Source organism: Muntiacus reevesi, chromosome 8 (assembly GCF_963930625.1).
Source record: "Muntiacus reevesi chromosome 8, mMunRee1.1, whole genome shotgun sequence".
Classification (NCBI taxonomy): Eukaryota; Metazoa; Chordata; class Mammalia; order Artiodactyla; family Cervidae; genus Muntiacus; species Muntiacus reevesi.
This window is the reverse complement of record NC_089256.1, coordinates 62,110,832-62,128,995: the sequence shown is the minus strand read 5'-3', so window position 1 is coordinate 62,128,995 and position 18,164 is coordinate 62,110,832. Positions and strand designations below refer to the sequence as shown.

Here is an 18,164-nt window from a genome sequence, read left to right as displayed (position 1 = left end):
GTGGAAGAGAATTAGCAGGAGCAGCAGTTTTCCCTGTATATCTCTTTCCCAGTCCCATCTTTTTAAAATCTAACTAAGAGTAAGGCAAGAAGAGAGAATGAGTTGGGGAAAGAAATTTGTAGGTAGCAGTGGTACTCTGGAGATGGAGGTGACAGGGCTGAGAGGAAAAGGAGAGAAGTGATCAAGAGTTCCTGGTGTTAGCCAGTGTAGCCATTTTCCAGTTGACGTAATATTTTAGGTACTAGAAGAAGCTAGGCCTTGCTTGTACCCTAATATATATCTCCTCTTGAATATGTTATCTTATATCAAATGCAATACATTTTAATTGATTTTGAACATTGTGTCAAATTTTTAGAAAGATTTTCAGTTTTAAATGTCTTTTTTCATCTTAAACCTTAGGAACCACAAAATTGTTTTGATATTTGAGAACCTCATGATGTTGAAATAGGAATTGGAAATGCTAAAAAGATATAGGTTAGTTGTCCTTTTTTATTAGTAACTTTAATTACATTTGTAATGAAATTATGCCATACTTTGTTTTTATATATTTAAAGTTGTTATTTAACTATTCAGAAGAATGTGTTTGATAATTTTCTGTAGGTTAAAAAAAAGCAAGTCATCTAGTGATGACTTACTGCTATTTCAGTCAAAATTTTAATCATTTTATCTGATTTTCATTTCACTTTTTGTGCTTATTAAAGGCAATTTTTTTTTTAATTACATCTTATTCAGGGCAAGGGTCCTGACTTCTCATTTTGGTATTTTCACAATACCAAGCATATTACCTAGCACATAGAAAATGCTCATAGTATTTATAATGAATTTTTAAAATTAAATTATAGGGTCACTTAACAAATGAAATACTAAGTTGCTTGATATTTCAGAATGGTCAAATCAGTCAGTCAGATCAGTCACTAAGTTGTGTCCAACTCTTTGTGACCCCATGGGCTGCAGCACGCCAGGCCTCCCTGTCTATCACCAATTCCTGGAGTTTACTCAAACTCATGTCCATTGAGTCAGTGATGATGTCCAACCATCTCATCCTCTGTCGTCCCCTTTTCCTCCTGCCTTCAATCTTTCCCAGCATTAGGGTCTTTTCAGGTGAGTCAACTTTTGCATCAGGTGGCCAAAGTATTGGAGTTTCGGCTTCAGTGTCAGTCCTTCCAATGAGTATTCAGGGCTGATTTCCTTTAGGATGGACTGGTTGGATATCCTTGCTGTCCAAGGGGATCTCAAGAGTCTTCTTCAACACCACAGTTCAAAAGCATCAATTCTTTGGCACTCACCTTTCTTTATAGTCCAACTCTCACATCCATGATGACTCCTGGAACCATAAGCTTTGATTAGATGGACCTTTGTTGACAAAGTAATGTCTCTGCTCTTTAATATGCTGTCTAGGTTGGTCCTAACTTGTCTTCCAAGGAGCAGGCGTCTTTTAATTTCATGGCCACAGTCACCATCTGCAGTGATTTTGGAGCCCAAAAAAATAAAGTCCGTCGCTGTTTCACTCTTTACCCATCTATTTGCCACAAAGTAATGGGACTGAATGCTATGATCTTAGTTTTCTGAATGTTGAGCTTTAAGCCAACTTTTTCACTCTCCTCTTTCACTTTCATCAAGAGGCTATTTAATTCCTCTTCCTTTCTGCCATAAGGGTGATGTCATCTGCATATCTGAGGTTATTGATATTTCTCCCGGCAGTCTTGATTCCAGCTTGTGCTTCATCCAGCCCAGCGTTTCTCATGATGTTCTCTGCATATAAGTTGAATAAGCAGGGTGACAATATACAGCCTTGATGTACTCCTTTTCCTATTTGGAACCAGTCTGTTGTTCCATGTCCAGTTCTAACTGTTGCTTCTTGACCTGCATACAGATTTCTCAAGAGGCATGTCAGGTAGTCTGGTATTCCCATCTCTTTAAGAATTTTTCACAGTTTGTTGTGATCCACACAGTCAAAGGTTTTTGACATAGTCAGTAAATCAGAAGTAGATGGTTTTCTGGAACTCTTGCTTTTTTTGATGATCCAGCGGATGTTGGCAATTTAATCTCTGGTTCCTCTGCCTTTTCTGAAACCAACTTGAACATCTGAAAGTTCACAGTTCATGTACTATTGAAGCCTTGCTTGGAGAATTTTGAGCATTACTTTACTAGCGTGTGAGATGAGTGCATTGTGCGGTAGTTTGAACATTCTTTGGCTTTGCCTGTCTTTGGGATTGGAATGAAAACTGACCTTTTTCAATCCTGTGGCCACTGCTGAGTTTACCAAATTTGCTAGCATATTGAGTGCAGCACTTTCAGAGCATCATCTCAAATTCCATCACCTCCACTAGCTTTGTTCATAGTGATGTTTCCTAAGGGCCACTTAACTTCACACTCCAGGATGTCTGGCTCTAGGTGAGTGATCACACCATCGTGATTATCTGCATCATGAAGCTCTTTTTTGTATAGTTCTTCTGTGTATTCCTGACCCCTCTTCTTAATATTCTGCTTCTGTTAGGTCCATACCATTTCTATCCTTTATTGTGCCCATCTTTGCATGAAATGTTCCCTTGGTATCTCTAATTTTCTTGAAGAGATCTCTAGTTTTTCCCATGCTGTTGTTTTCCTCTATTTCTTTGCACTGATCACTGAGAAAGGCTTTCTTATCTCTCCTTACTGTTCTTTGGAACTCTGCATTCAAATGGGTACATCTTTCCTTTTTTCCTTTGCCTTCTGCTTCTCTTTTCTCGGCTATTTATAAGGCCTCCTCAAACAACATTTTCCCTTTTTGCATTTCTTTTTCTTGGGGATGGTCTTGATCACTGCCTCCTGTACAGTGTCATGAACCTCTATCCATAGTTCTTTGGCTCTCTGTCTATCAGATCTAATCCCTTGACTCTACTTGTCACTTCCGCTGTAACCATAAGGGATTTGATTTAGGTCATACCTGAATGGTCTTGTGGTTTTCCCTACTTTCTTCAATTTAAGTCTGAATTTGGCAATTTGGCAACTGAGTGCAGTGCCTAGCATCAGTTCAGTTGTCGCTCAGTCGTGTCTGACTCTCTGCGACCCCATGAACCGCAGCACACCATGCCTCTCTGTCCATCACCAACTCCTGCAGTCCATCCAGATCCATGTCCATTGAGTCGGTGATGCCATCCAACTATATCATCTTCTGTCGTCCCCTTCTCCTCCTGCCCTCAATCTTTCCCAGCATCAAGGTCTTTTCAAATGAGTCAGCTCTTTGCATCAGGTGGCCAAAGTATTGGAGTTTCAGCTTCAACATCAGTCCTTCCAATGTACACCCAGGACTGATCTCCTTTAGGAAGGGCTAGTTGGATCTCCTTGCAGCCCAAGGGACTCTCAAGAGTCTTCTCCAACACCATAGTTCAAAAGCATCAATTCTTCTGCCCTCAGCTTTCTTTATAGTCCAACTCTCACATCCATATGTGACCACTGGAAAAACCATAGCCTTGCCTAGACGGACCTTTGTTGACAAAATAATGCCTCTGCTTTTTAATATGCTGTCTAGGTTGGTCATAACTTTCCTTCCGAGGAATAAGCGTCTTTTAGTTTCATGGCTGCAATCACCGTCTGCATAGTATCTAGCATTCTATGCCTAGATACCTAGCATAGTATCAAGCATTTTTCCCTCAACAGATACAATAGATCTATTGTATTGATATGTATTGATCTGCATATCAATAGATACATACTTGGGTACATATTGGTCTCATAAGATTCTTTGCAGTGAATGCAATTGAACAATAAAGCTTGAATTGTATACAGTTAGTTCAAGTCTTAATCACAGTTTACCTAGGAAATTGTTTCTTCACTATTGCATCTCCTGAGCTACGAAAGGAATATAGATATCCTTCCTTGTCTCGCTTCTCCACTATGCTCTTTATTAGTTCAGAAAACTCTTAACAAAGATTGAGGGTAAACTTAATTTTTTACTATTGAAAGACAGAAAAGTTGTTCTCTAATTTTGGGTTTTTCTATTGAAATTTAAATATTGTAGAGGAACTGGCCTCTAAACTTAGATTTACAGGAGACTTTGTGAATCCAGCTCCTATGCAGCATTAAAGGGAAACAGTGCTTACCTACCAGTATTTGATCAACTATTTTTCCAGCATATATTTGCAGAATTAAAAAAAAAGCTTTGGAATTTATTATGAGACAGTGAAAGTCAAGTCTTAAATAATTAGAGATGCTATTATCAGTCTTTATATGATGTCTTAGACCGTGAGTTCCCTCATAATGTTTCTTGTAGATAAAGTTTTCAGTGATCTGTGGCAAAATGAGAAATACCAGGTGAGTGTATCATGCACATGTCTGTTTGTGTATCTTTGCTCTAACTTATATATGTCCTTGTTTTTGAGGACTGTGCTTTTAACTTCTTAAAAGAGTAGCTTTTTATTTTAAAATAGTTTTAGATTTTCAGAAAGGTTACGAAAATAATAGAGAATTCCTATACATTTTTCTCACCCAATTTCTCTTATTGTTAACATCTTACATTACTATGCTACATTTGTTATGCTAATTAACCAGTATTAATACATTGCTATTAATTAAACCCCATACTTTATTGCTAATTTTTATACATGGCGAAATAATCACCACAGGAAGTCTAGTTAGTATCCATCACCACACAAGGGTTACAGAATTTTCCTTATGAGAACTTTTAAAATCTACACTCTTAGCAACTTTTGCATATACAATACAACATTATTAACTATGGTTCCATGCTGTACATTACATCCTGTAACTTCTTTTATAACTAGAAGTTTGTACCTTTTACTTCCTTCACCCATTTTACCCCCTCCCCAAGCCCCACCCCGGCAACCACTTGTCTGTTTTCTATTATTTCTGTATTTATGAGCTTGGGCTTTTTTGGTTTTGGTTTTATATTCCACATATAAGTGAGATCATACAATATTTTGTCTTTTCTGACTGACTCTTTTCACTGAGCATAATGCCCTTAAAACCCATCTGTAGATTTAAAAGATTTCATTCTTTTTAACAGATGCCATTCTTTTTAATGTTGTTATTGTTTAGAATTTTATGGTTGTCTTTGTAGATTGATATGTATTTTAAGATATTAAATTTTGAAGGTACTTTGTAAAGGATATGTTTTCTTCATCAAGGATTCTTGTCTGTGGCTTCAGAATTGTAAACCCACTGCTTCTGATGTACTGAGGATCCAGGAAGCCATCTTCATTGCCATTGTTGTTTATGATTGTGAGTAGAGAAAAAGGAGCCTTAAAAGTGTTTGAGAAATCTTAGATTTCTCAGTAATAGATTTCTCATCATACTAAGAGATTTCTTAGTGGTACTAAGGAGTACTAAGTAGTATTACTAAGTACGAGCTTTCCAGCTGCAGGATTCAAAATATAGAGTAATCTTTGGCATCACCGACACGATGAACATGAGTTTGAGTAAGCTCTGGGAGTTAGTGATGGACAGAGAAGCCTGGCATGCTGCAGTCCATGGGGTCTGCATGGAGTAGTACTTAGCTAGTATTTAGGAGTACTAAGTAGATTTCTCAGTACTAAAATTTCTCTCTGTAGATTGTTCACTCATCTATCTCCAATTTGGACACCACAGTTAGATTTACTAGTTTCACTTGTTATCCAGCCAGTGTTCAATTATAGGTATAGATATAGGTAGATCAAGAAAATTAATTTAGGGTTCTTGGTTACAGAAACCTTAAATTCTCTCAGTGAAATCTGTAATTTTAAAATTTGATCTAAGCTAAAACTACTTCACAGATTTATTTTTATCATAAATGTCTCTGTGATTCTATACACAGAAATCACCAGTTTAGCAAGTAAGAGACTATCACAGTTAAATTATGGCCAAATAGGAAACTTCTAATCCAGAAAATCTATGGTAAAGTCCCAAATGGGTGAAATTGATACATTTTTAATTGTAGTAAATATACTTAACATAAAATTTGCCATTTTATCCATTTTTAAATGTACAGTTCTGTGGCATTAAGTATAGTGACATTGTTATGCAGCCATCGCCACTGTCTCCTGAACTGTTTCATCTTTACAAACTGAAACTTTATGCCCATTAAACACTAATGCCCTTTTACTCTCCCCTCCGCACCTCGAATAAATGCCTGACAAGGTATGAATTTGTTAACTCTTATTCCTTATGTAAGAGGAATCATACAGTTTTGTCCTTTTGTCACAGGTTTAATTTCACTTAGCATAATGTCTTCAAGGTTCTTCCACGTTATAGCATGTGTCAAAATCTCCTTCCTTTTTAAGGCTGAATAATATCCCGTCGTACATACCACATTTTGTTTATTCATTCTTCTGTCAGTGGGCACTTGGTTGCTTCCACCTTTTGGCTATTGTGAATAATGCTGCCATGAATATGAGTTTACAAATATCTGTTTGAGTTTTTACACAGAAGTAGAATTGTTGGATCATGTGGATGTTCTGTGTTCACTTTTCTGAGGAGTTGCCATGTCATTGCCACAGGGACTGCTATGTGTTGGAGTGGGGAATTAGGGCTGGGGAGTAGCAGAAGAGATGAGCTTCCTGTAAGAGATGAACTTCTTATAGTAAAGTATTTGCAAATAATTTAAGAATTTTAGAGTTAAGCTCAGTTCAGTCACTCAGTCGTGTCCAATTCTTCGCGACCCCATGGACTGCAGCATGCCAGGCTTCCCTGTCCATCACTAACTCCCAGAGCTTACTCAAACTCATGTCCATTGTGTCAGTGATGCCAAAGATTACTCTATATTTTGAATCCTGTAACTGGAAAGCTAGTTCCAACCTACCTCTGCAGTAGGAGCAGTTCTTGGAAGCCCAGACTGGTCTGATAGATGGCAGACTACCTTAAATCCTAAAATGAAAATTATGTAACATGATTCAAAAAGTTAAATTATTGTGTTTACATCATAGGCATTTTAAGTTATTTCCTCTCACCTTGCTTTGGGCTGTTAACAGTGTAAAATTGTAATACCTTCATATAGATGTATTTTGGGCTTCCCAGGTGACTCAGTGGTAAAGAATCCAACTGCCAATGCAAGAGACACAGATTCGATCCCTGAGCTAGAAAGATCCCCTGGAGAAGAAAATGGCAATGCACTCCAGTATTCTTGCCCAGGAAATCCCATGAACAGAAGCCTGGTGGGCTGCAGTCCATGGGGTCGGAAGAGTTGGGTATTACTGAGCATCTGAGCACAACACAACGTAGATGTTTTTTACTTAAAGTTCATATCCAGGAAACAGTAATTCACTATTAATTTTGTAGATTTGGTAAAGTACATTAAGTCATTGTTCCCCAGAAGCATCGTTATATTGGAACATGTAGGCAACATTTTCTGTCATGAAGTGTGTGACTAAAATAAAACTTTTGATCATTTCTTTTAATAACCAGTGCCATTGAAGTTTTGATTCTGAAGCTGCTTTTTATGTTATTTTTCATGAATTTTTATTTGTTTTGTAGCTTTTTCTTTGTATTTTGGAGGAGATAGATCACATATAAGAATGATTACATGTACAGATTTGATCACTAAGCTCTAAAAATGTTCTCTTAGTTTTGTTAAGGAAGTGTGACATTTAATTACAGGACTGTAGTTTTAGTTTTTTCTTAGCTCTTATTTGTAATGCTTGCATTTTTGATAAAATCTTTGAGATTTGTAAGAATAGTACAGAGGTTGGTATATTTGGTATGAAAATATGTTATGATTCATTTCCAAGTACCACTTTTTGCCACAGACCAGCTTCTAAAAATTATAAGCTGTTTTCTGGTTTGGTTTTTCTAGACTTCATGAGTTTGCTGTTACAAAAGAAATCTCTTTCAAGTCAGTCCCATGTGTTTTCAGTTTTTCCCTTGAATGCCATTGTGGGTTTTTTTTTCCCATCTTAAATATTCATCCGCTTAAAAAAAAAAATACTTGTGGTTTTTGCATATGCTCACGAATCCAGACAAAAAAGAGGTTTTTAATTTCATACTTCCTTAGAATATGACAGTTTTAATTTTTAAATAAAAATTAAATTTGTGTGCTTCCAAAATCCTATACAGTTGACTCTTGAACAACACAAGTTTGAACTGTGCAGGTCCCCTTATATGTGGGTTTTTCAACAGTAGATACTACAGGACTGTAGGACTGATTCCGAGCATGCAGAGGGCCAATTCTGAAGTTACACTCAGAGTTTTGACTGCATGGAGGGTCGGCTCCCCTAACTGCTGAGTCGTTCAAGAGTCAGCTGTACTCTGTTTTTTAGCAGGTGCAGAAATCAGGATGGCTAGAATAGCATTACTGTATCTCAGTTCCTTTACTCAGGATAAGATGAAGTCCGAGAAGAAAGAAGCAAGCCATCCAAGGTTCAGGGTGTGAGTGGATAGTCTGGGTGGACAATAAAAAGTGTAATATGCCAGAGGCTTCTGGACCCTGACCTAGTGATTAGGGAGCTCAGTTTGTGCAGCACCATAGAATTGCTGATAATGCTTGCTAGAAATAGTATGAAACTGTGCTTGAACTTCACACTAACAGTATAGTTATTTAATTCTGATAAAAGGTATCTGTTTTGATTTCTGTTAAAGAAACTAGAGGTGTTATTGAAATAAAGATCCTCTGTGTCATTTTTAAAATATGGAATGTTGAGGTGGGCAGCTGAGTATAAAAACAAGACCTTAAAGTGGTTCTAGCTTTCTTTATGTCATCAAAATCTGTTGAAAACTATTCTGTCATCAGAAAAATACTTGTTCCCTGGTGGTCTAGTGGTTAGGATTCTGCACTTTCACTACTGTGACCCAGGTTCAATCCCTGGTCAGGGAACTGAGATCCTGCAGTGCAGCCAGAATTTAAAAAAATTTGAATGCATATATATGCAAATTTACATACAGTTTCAGAGACACAAACCTGAAGCCCTGCTCTAAGTCACCTTTCTCCTTTTTGGACAGTTTTATTCTTTTGTTTTTATTTAGTTCATGGCTACTTGAATTTGTGGCAGAGAAGACGATGTTCACGTATTGAAGTTATAGGTTTAATTTCCATGAGAAATGCTTAGCTATCCTTATACTACAGTTGCAAATATAAAATCTAACTATTTGGTGTGTGTAAAAAAAATACACCCACATGTATATACATGCCACTGATTATAACAAAATTGGATAAGGTCGTTTGAATTAATCACTGGAAAAACAATTCAGAATGCTTAAGTGGGTGTTATAGCATCTCTGGGAATAAGGAAAGACGTGCTATCATTATTTGCCTTTTGGTATTGTCATCTTATATGATTTCCTGAAATATGGTGATACTGAATTTAAAATTCAGTTTAATTCAAAACTGATTTTTGGAACATTTCAATTTATCTTCTTGAAGTAATTGTAGAAATCTCAGGAGTTCTAGCATTTGTGTGTGATCACCAGTTCATTCAGTAGAGAGGGATGAAGAATGATGAGCATTTGCTTCCTGTAAAATGCATGCATTTATATATAGTATATTGATACTATGAAATATGAGAGGTTATAGTACTAATATCATAATACATTTGGGGTAAGGTCGTGGTTTCTTTGTTTTTTGTTTAACTTTAGATGTACATAGTAATAATCTTGGGATATAGCAAAAAGAATTTTGTATCCGTGGTTCTCAGTCTCAGTTGTCTTGACATCTTAAAGGTTTATATATTCTTTCAAGCCCTCAGATTTGCTCTTTTTTCTTTTATCTCAGAAGCTTTACACGCATGGTGTATAACTTAGGGTTTAGGTTAACATGATTACAGAGTGGATACAGAATGAATATGTTCCATGGAGTCTAGTGCTTCAGTTACCTGTGTGTCTCTTCTTGTTTTGTGTACTGTATAGACAAACTTCTGGTGGACCCTCTTTGAGAAACACAGTCATAGACTTACAGCAGTAGCATTCAGACTGTTTGTTCATCTGTTTATTAAGTTGGAGCATATTATGATTTGCTTGCATATTTAATAAATCATATTGTCCTTCATGGGTTAGCATAGTGCTTAAACTCAGTAGATAGTTGTTGATTGAATAAATAGTATATATCTTTTAAATGATTATGATATTCCAGATAGAGCAGTGAGTTCCAACTCTGATTTTGAAACCCACCTTTTTCTCCCATGAATTATTACAGGGCACAATTATGAAATGTTTAGAAGAAAATTAATGAGGAAAACAAATATGTGCCATATTTTATCCTTAAACTGATTTTGAAATCATATACATAATGGCACATTCACATCCACAAAGTGTGGTCATCACTTTAAATAGCATAACAAAGAAAATAAAACTTCATTTTTTAATGGTGCATACAAATATATTTAATTTGCACCATTGTGTGCTGTTTCTACGATCACAAAATAAATTGTTTAAAACCATGAACAACAGCCACTGAAACCCAAACATAGCACTGCTAATATTCTAATGTGCTAAACAAAGTATCCCTCTAGGTAGTATGGGAATCTGCGCTATCCTGTGTACGTCTGTCCTTAATGGAAATTTTACAGGGCTGCCAAGCATGGGAAGGCAGCCACATGACTTAGGAGATTACTTGCTTAAGAGCACTTAGTTTATAAAAGTAGATTGTTGTAGTTTATGAATACCAAGTTTAATTGATCTCTTAATAACTTCATAGTACTAGTAAATAGCCCTTGACCATCTTGAAAAACACGTAAATCTAACAAAATTTGAATAGTTGCTTGTTAGAACCAGAAAAGGTCTTGCATTTGGTGATTGCTTTCAACCTGTGAGTGCTTCACTGGTGGCTCAGGCAGTAAAGACTGCCTGCAATGCTAGGAGACCTGGGTTTGATCCCTGGGTTGGGAAGATCCCTGGAGAAGGAAATGACAACCCACTCCAGTATTCTTGCCTGGAAAATTCAATGGACAGAGGAGCCTGGTGGGCCACAGTCCATGGGGTTGCGAAGAGTCGGACACGACTGAGCAACTTTCACTTCAACCTGTCAGGGGTTCCCCAATCAAAGAAGTCTTGAAGATTTACTTGTCATTCTGCAAAAACAGAAATATAGACCAATGGAATAAGATAGAAAACCCAGAAATAAACCCATGCACCTGTGGGTACCTTATTTTTGACAAAGGAGGCAAGAATATACAATGGGGCAAAGACAACCTCTTCAATAAGTGGTGCTGGGAAAACTGGACAGCTACATGTAAAAGACTGAAATTAGAACACTTTCTAACACCATACACAAAGATAAAATCAAAATGGATTAAAGACCTAAGTGTAAGACCAGAAACTATAAAACTCTTAGAGGAAAACATAGGCAGAACACTCAACATAAATCAAACCAAGACCCTCTATAACCCACGTCCTAGAGTAATGGGAATAAAAACAAAAGTAAACAAGTGGGACCTGATTAAACTTAAAAGCTTTTGCATAGCAAAGGAAACTATAAGCAAGGTGAAACACAACCCTCAGAATGGGAGAAAATAATAGCAAATGAAACAACTGACAAAGGATTAATTTCCAAAATATACAAGCAGCTCATACAACTCAATACCAGAAAAGCAAACAGCCCAATCAAAAAGTGGGAAAAAGACCTAAACAGACATTTCTCCAAAGAAGACATACAGATGGCTAACAAACACATGAAAAGATGCTCAGTATCATTATTAGAGAAATGCAAATCAAAGCTGCAATGAGATTTCACCTTACACCAGTCACAATGGCCATCGTCAAAAAGTCTACAAACAATAAATGCTGAAGAGGGTGTGGAGAAAAGGGAATGCTCTTGCACTGTTGGTGAGAATGTAAATTGATACAGCTACTATGGAAGGATGATATGGAGTTTCCTTAAAAAACTAGGAATAAAACCACCATATGACCCAGCAGTCCCACTCGTAGGCATATACCCTGAGGAAACCAAAATTGAGAAAGACACATGTGTCCCTTTGTTCATTGCAGCACTATGTACAATAGCTAGAACATGGAAGCAACCTAGATGTCCATCAACAGATGAATGGATAAAGAAGTTGTTGTACATACACACGGTGGAATATTACTCAGCCATAAAAAGAAATGCATTTGAGTCAGTTCTAAAGAGGTGAAAAAACCTGGAGCCTATTATACAGGGTGAAGTAAGTCAGAGAAAGATAAATATCATATAGTAGCGCATATAGTCAGAATCTAGGAAGATGGTACCAAAGAATTTGTTTGCAGGGCGTCAGTGGAGAAACAGACATAAAGAATAAGACTTACGGACATGGGGAGAGGGGAGAAGAGGGTGAGATATATGGAGACAGTAACATGGAAACTTACATTACCATATGTAGAATAGATAGCTAATGGGAATTTGCCGATGTCTCAGGGAACTCAGACAGGGACTCTGTATCAACCTAGAGAGGTGGGATGGGAGGGAGGTTCAAGAGGGAGGGGACATATGTATGCCTGTGGCTGATTCATGTTGAGGTTTGACAGAAAACAACATAATTCTGTAAAGCAATTATACTTCAATTAAAAAAATAAATAAATTTTTTAAAAATAAAAAGATTTACTTGTCAATTTGGAACAGAGTGTAATATTGTAGGAATGAAGTATCAGTATTCTTGTCACCAGGGCAAATCTTTCCACTGGAGATGATTACTAAATGTACCTTAATTGAATGTCTTCTAAATTTGAAGCCAGAATTGTAACATATTAATATATCCACATGTCAGAGAGTCAATTGATAATGTAACTAGCACAAAGAAATGCTTGTATGGAATGAATCTGGGCTATACAATGCATTTTTAAGTTCTCTGGGAACAAAGCTCTTTGAAACCGAGTTGATCTGGGTGTAAAATAAAATGTAAACCTTTGTCATCAGTCATGGTAGGTGCTGAGTAGGCCTTAGCTAAGTAAGGCTCAGGAAGTAAGAAAGAGAAAAGCAAGGAACCCCACGAATGAAAGAGAAGGAAAGAAGCCTTCACGAACTTCTGTAGCTCTTCTGTATGATTATTCTTTTCTTGTGGTTGCATCTCTGACAAAGAATGGACTATTTTTCATTACCAGAGGTTATTACCTAGTTAGTTAATATCTAAAGAAAATGTACCTGTATACTTTGAAAGGGGCTTCCCTGTTGGCCCAGCTGGTAAAAAAAATCCTCCTGCAATGCAGGAGACCTGGGTTTGATCCCTGGGTTGGAAAGATCCCCTGGTTCTGGGAGACTACCCACTCCAGTTCTCTGGCCTGGAGCGTTCCATGGACTGTATAGTCCATGGAGTCGCAAAGAGTTGAACGTGACTGAGCAACTTTCACTTACTTTGAAAGAAAAAGAAATGGCTTAAATAGATTAACCCTATATGCAGTTCAAGGCAAGTAATAGGTATAATATGATCAATTAAAAAGTACCACCAGTAAAGAATCATGACAACTAACTTTGCTGACTGTTGTTTTTCTTTTGCTTTGCCTTAGGGTTTTGACCCACCACATCAAAGTGACACAAGAACTATTTACATAGCCAACAGGTTTCCTCAGTATGGCCATTATACACCTCAGAAATTTATAGATAACCGGATCATTTCATCTAAGGTAAGAATTAACACTTCTATTATTAAAACTGTGGTTATGTACTATTTTGCTTTAAAAAGTGATTTCTTTGTGTAGTATACATTTATATCCTTAAAAATTCAAGGAAATGGTGGTTAGTAGATTTATCTTAACCAAAATTGTGAACTATAAAATAAAAAGAGTTGCTGGTTCCTAATGTCAGATAGCCAGTGTTCCAAAAGGTACCCTTAGTTTAAACTAAGGAGCTAATTAAGGAAGGAATTAAACTAAGGAAGCAGTTAAAACTAAGGAACTGATATTTATACCATATGCCAGGCACTATATTAGGTACTTCTTATATTACTTAATCCTTACAACAACTTTAAGATATGTTTAATGAGTGTTGTTATACTCATTTTATATCAGTTTCTCCAATTGCAGTGCTGGAAAATAATTTACCCAGGGATGGGTTTGGAGTTTGAACTCAGTTCTGTGTGACTTTAAAGCCTGACTTCCTCCAATTTTATCATTCTTCTATAAACATGTTATAGTACAAAAAAACCTACTCATTCTTACATATTCTTCCTTGATTCATTTTTTTCCTGTGGCATTTTGAAGCTGAAGATTATAGAATAATGCTGTCATGTCATGACGGACATGTTTTCTTTGCTGTCTAATGTGATAATAACCATTAGCTAACACATAGGGCTGTTTAGGCCTTGAAATATAGTATGTAATTGAGGAAGTTAATTTTTAATTTTAATTTATTTTAAATTGTCAGTAGCCACATGGGACTAGTGGCTACCTCATTGGACAGTGCAGTTACAGAGGATGTGAGTCAGAAACTGAGGGTAAAGTTCTTGGAGAATTGTTGTTGTTCCGTCACCCAGTCATGTCTGACTCTTTGTTACCCCATGGAGTGCTGCACTCTAGGCCTCTCTGTCCCTCGCCGTTTGCCCAAGTTCATGTCCATTGCATTGGTGATGCCATCCAGCTGTCTCATCCTCTGACACCCTCTTTGCCTTCTGCCCTCAATCTTTCCCAGCATCGGGGACTTTTCCAATGAGTCAGCTGTCCACATCAGATGACCAAAATACTGGAGTTTCAGCTCCAGCATCAGTCCTTCCAAATCAGCAGTGTTTATTTCCCTTAAGATCGACTGGCTTGATCTCCTTGCTGTTCAAGGGGCTCTCAGGAGTCCTCACAGGCATTTTTGAGCATGTGTGTTTTTGTTAGTCAGTCATGCCCACTCTGCGAGAGCGTGAACTGCAGCTCGCCAGGCTCCTCTGTCCATGGAATTTCCTAGGCACAAATACTGGAGTGGGTTGCCATTTCCTTTTCCAGGGGATCTTCTCGACCCAGGAGTCAAACCCAAGTCTCCTGCATTGCAGGCAAATTCTCTACCGTCTGAGCTACCAGGGAAGTCAAGATAATAGAGGAACTTTAGATTAATGACATAGTTCTTAGTAAGTGATGGGAGAAATAAAAGTCCTTCTTGAAAAAAAATTTTTTTAAACATGAGGTATAGTTTATATACAATACAATTTACTAATTTGATGAATTTTGACAGATGTATAGCATATGACCACTGTCATTAAGATACAGAATACATTTGTCACTCCAAAAAGTTGGTGGCCATTCTCCCTTCTCTTCACTTCCAACAATAGCAACTGATCTGCTTTCTGTAGCTATAGTTTTGTATTTTCTAGAATGTCATATAAATAATGGATACGGCGGGAGTCTTGTGTCTGAATTTCTTTTCACTTAACACAGTACTGTTGAGATCGATCTTTGTTGTTGCAAGTGTCAGTATCTGTGTTCATTTCCTTTTTAGTGCATGTTTTAGTTGTCACCATAGGTTTGGGTAGTTTATGTTCTGAATTTGGGTCATTTTCCTCGGTTGGTTTCACTACTAGTATTTTCCCCTTAAGTTTCCAGCTGCTTTTCTAGCCATGAGCTCTAAATCTTTGTCGTATTTTGTTGATAAGGGAGTAGTCCCCCCCCCCCCACTTTGGCTGCCATAGCTATACAAGGTGGATAGTATCTCCAGGCTAAGAGGCTATTGCTTATAATTCATACACCTTCCATTTGTAATTTTTTTGAAATTAAACTCTCTTCACTTTTCTATCTGTATTTTGTACATGTTCCAAGATTTTAAATAGTTCATTTTAATCTAGTTTTCATAATTCTTATCTGCTAGGAGTTCACTTAAATTGAAGAAAGTAGGGAAAACCACTAGACCATTCAGGCATAACAAAATTAAATACTTTATGATTATACAGTGAAAGTGAGAAATAGATAAGGGACTAGATTTGATAGACAGGTGCCTGATGAACTATGGACAGAGAGTTTGTGACATTGTACAGGAGACAGGGATCAAGACCATCCCCAAGAAAAAGAAATGCAAAAAAGCAAAATGGCTGTCTGAGGAGACCTTACAAATAGCTGTGAAAAGAAGAGAAGCAAAAAGCAAAGGAGAAAAGAAAAGATATACCCATTTGAATGCAGAGTTCCCAAGAATAGCAAGGAATGATAAGAAAGCCTTCCTCAGTGATCAGTGCAAAAAAATGAGGAAAACAATAGAATAGAAAAGACTAGAGATCTCTTCAAGAAAATTAGAGATACCAAGGGAACATTTCATGCAAAGATGAGCACAATAAAGAGTAGAAATGGTATGGACCTAACAAGCAGAAAATATTAAGAAGAGGTGGCAAGAATACACAGAAGAACTATACAAAAAGATCTTCATGATCCAGATAATCATGATGGTGTGATCACTCAGCTAGAGCCAGACATCCTGGAGTGTGAAGTCAAGTGGGCGTTAGGAAGCATCACTACGAACAAAGCTAGTCGAGGTGATAGAATTCCAGTTGAGCTCTTATCAAATCCTAAAAGATGATTCTTTGAAAGTGCTGCAGTCAATATGCCAGCAAATTTGGAAAACTCAGCAGTGGCCACAGGACTGGAAAAAGTCAGTTTTCATTCCAATCCCAGAGAGAGGCAATGCCAAAGAATGCTTAAACTACCGCACAGTTGCACTCATCTCACATGCTAGCAAAGTGATGCTCAAAATTCTCCAAGCCAGGCTTCAATAGTACATGAACTGTGAACTTCCAGATGTTCAAGCTAAGTTTTCGAAAAGGCAGAGGAACCAGAGATCAAATTGTCAACATCCATTGGATCATCAAAAAAGCAAGAGAGTTCCAGAAAAACATCTGTTTCTGATTTATTGACTATCCCTTTGACTAAAGCCTTTGACTGTGTGGATCACAACAAACTGTGGGAAATTCTTAAAGAGATCAGAATACCCGACAACTTGACGTGCCTCTTGAGATATCTGTACGCAGGTCCAGAAGCAATAGTTAGAACTGGACATGGAACAACAGCCTGGTTCCAAATAGGAAAAGGGATACATCAAGGCTGTATATTGTCACCCTACTTATTCAACTTATATGCAGAGTATATCATGATAAACGCTGGACTGGATGAAGCACAAGCTGGAATCAAGACTGCCAGGAGAAATATCAATAACCTCAGATATGCAGATGACATCACCCTTATGGCAGAAAATGAAGAAGAACTAAAGAGCCTCTTGATGAAAGTGAAAGAGGAGAGTGAAAAAGTTGGCTTAAAGCTCAGCATTCAGAGAACTAAGATCATGGCATCTGATCTCATCACTTCATGGCAAATAGATGGAAAAACAGTGGCAGACTTTATTTTGGGGGGCTCCAAAATCACTGCAGATGGTGACTGCAGCCATGAAATTAAAAGATGCTTATTCCTTGGAAGAAAAGTTAGGACCAACTTAGACAGCATATTAAGAAGCAGAGACATTACTTTGCCAACAAAGTAATTGTCTAGTCAGTGCTATGGTTTTTTCAGTAGTCATGTGTGGTTGTGAGAGTTGGACTATAAAGAAAGCTGAGTGCCGAAGAATTGATGCTTTTGAACTGTTGTGTTGAAGAAGACTCTTGAGAGTCCCTTGGACAGCAAGGAAATCCAACCAGTCCATCCTAAAGGAAATCAGTCCTGAATATTCATTGGAAGGACTGATATTGAATCTAAAACTCCAATACTCTGGCCACCTGATGGGAAGACCTGACTCATTGGAAAAGACCCGGATGCTGGAAAAGATTGAAGGCATCGGGGGTGAGGGGGAAGAGGAGGACAGAGGATGAGATGGTTGGATGGCATCACCGACTCAATGGACGAGTTGAGTAGACTCCAGGAGTTGGTGATGGACAGGGAGGCCTGGCGTGCTGCAGTCCATGGGGTCACAAAGAGTCAGACACAACTGAGCAACTGAACTGAACTGAGGAGTTCACAGTCTGCTGATACTTGAAACTGAGTGTCCTGGAAAACTTCTGAGATTAAATATCTTTATTTGAATATTTTGATATTCAATCAAATGTAGTAGTATTAGGTTTAGTATTTTTGACCAGGTTTCAAAAGTGTAGACTTTTAAATAAATGGTGCCTTTTTTCACATAAATGAAGACTGTCTTTCTCACTTCTCCTTTATTATTATTCCACTACTGCTTTTTTAAACTTCCAAACCAGATTACCTGCTATTCCATAAATTAACTTCCCTACCACCTTGGCTTTGCTATGATTTTGTTTTTATAATCTCAATTTTTAAGAACATAGGTTGTATATTTTTGCAGAGAATGTAGATTTCATGTATTTTAACCATAATTTCAAGAATGGAGACATTTT

General features: G+C 37.4%; 1 protein-coding gene and 1 non-coding gene across 7 annotated transcripts in view; both read left to right on the top strand.

Annotated features, from left to right (window-relative positions):
- The window catches only part of ATP11B (ATPase phospholipid transporting 11B (putative)), a 111,629-nt gene that overhangs the window by 10,026 nt on the left and 83,439 nt on the right, over positions 1 to 18,164 (top strand). For all 6 annotated transcript variants that reach the window (XM_065943366.1, XM_065943367.1, XM_065943365.1 and 3 more), the window contains exon 2: positions 13,375 to 13,491. In XM_065943366.1, coding sequence (XP_065799438.1) covers positions 13,375 to 13,491 — 117 coding nt within the window. The remainder of the gene's footprint in view (positions 1 to 13,374; positions 13,492 to 18,164) is intronic.
- On the top strand, positions 8,711 to 8,782 carry TRNAE-UUC (transfer RNA glutamic acid (anticodon UUC)). The gene has a single exon. It is a non-coding gene; the product is annotated as a tRNA-Glu (tRNA).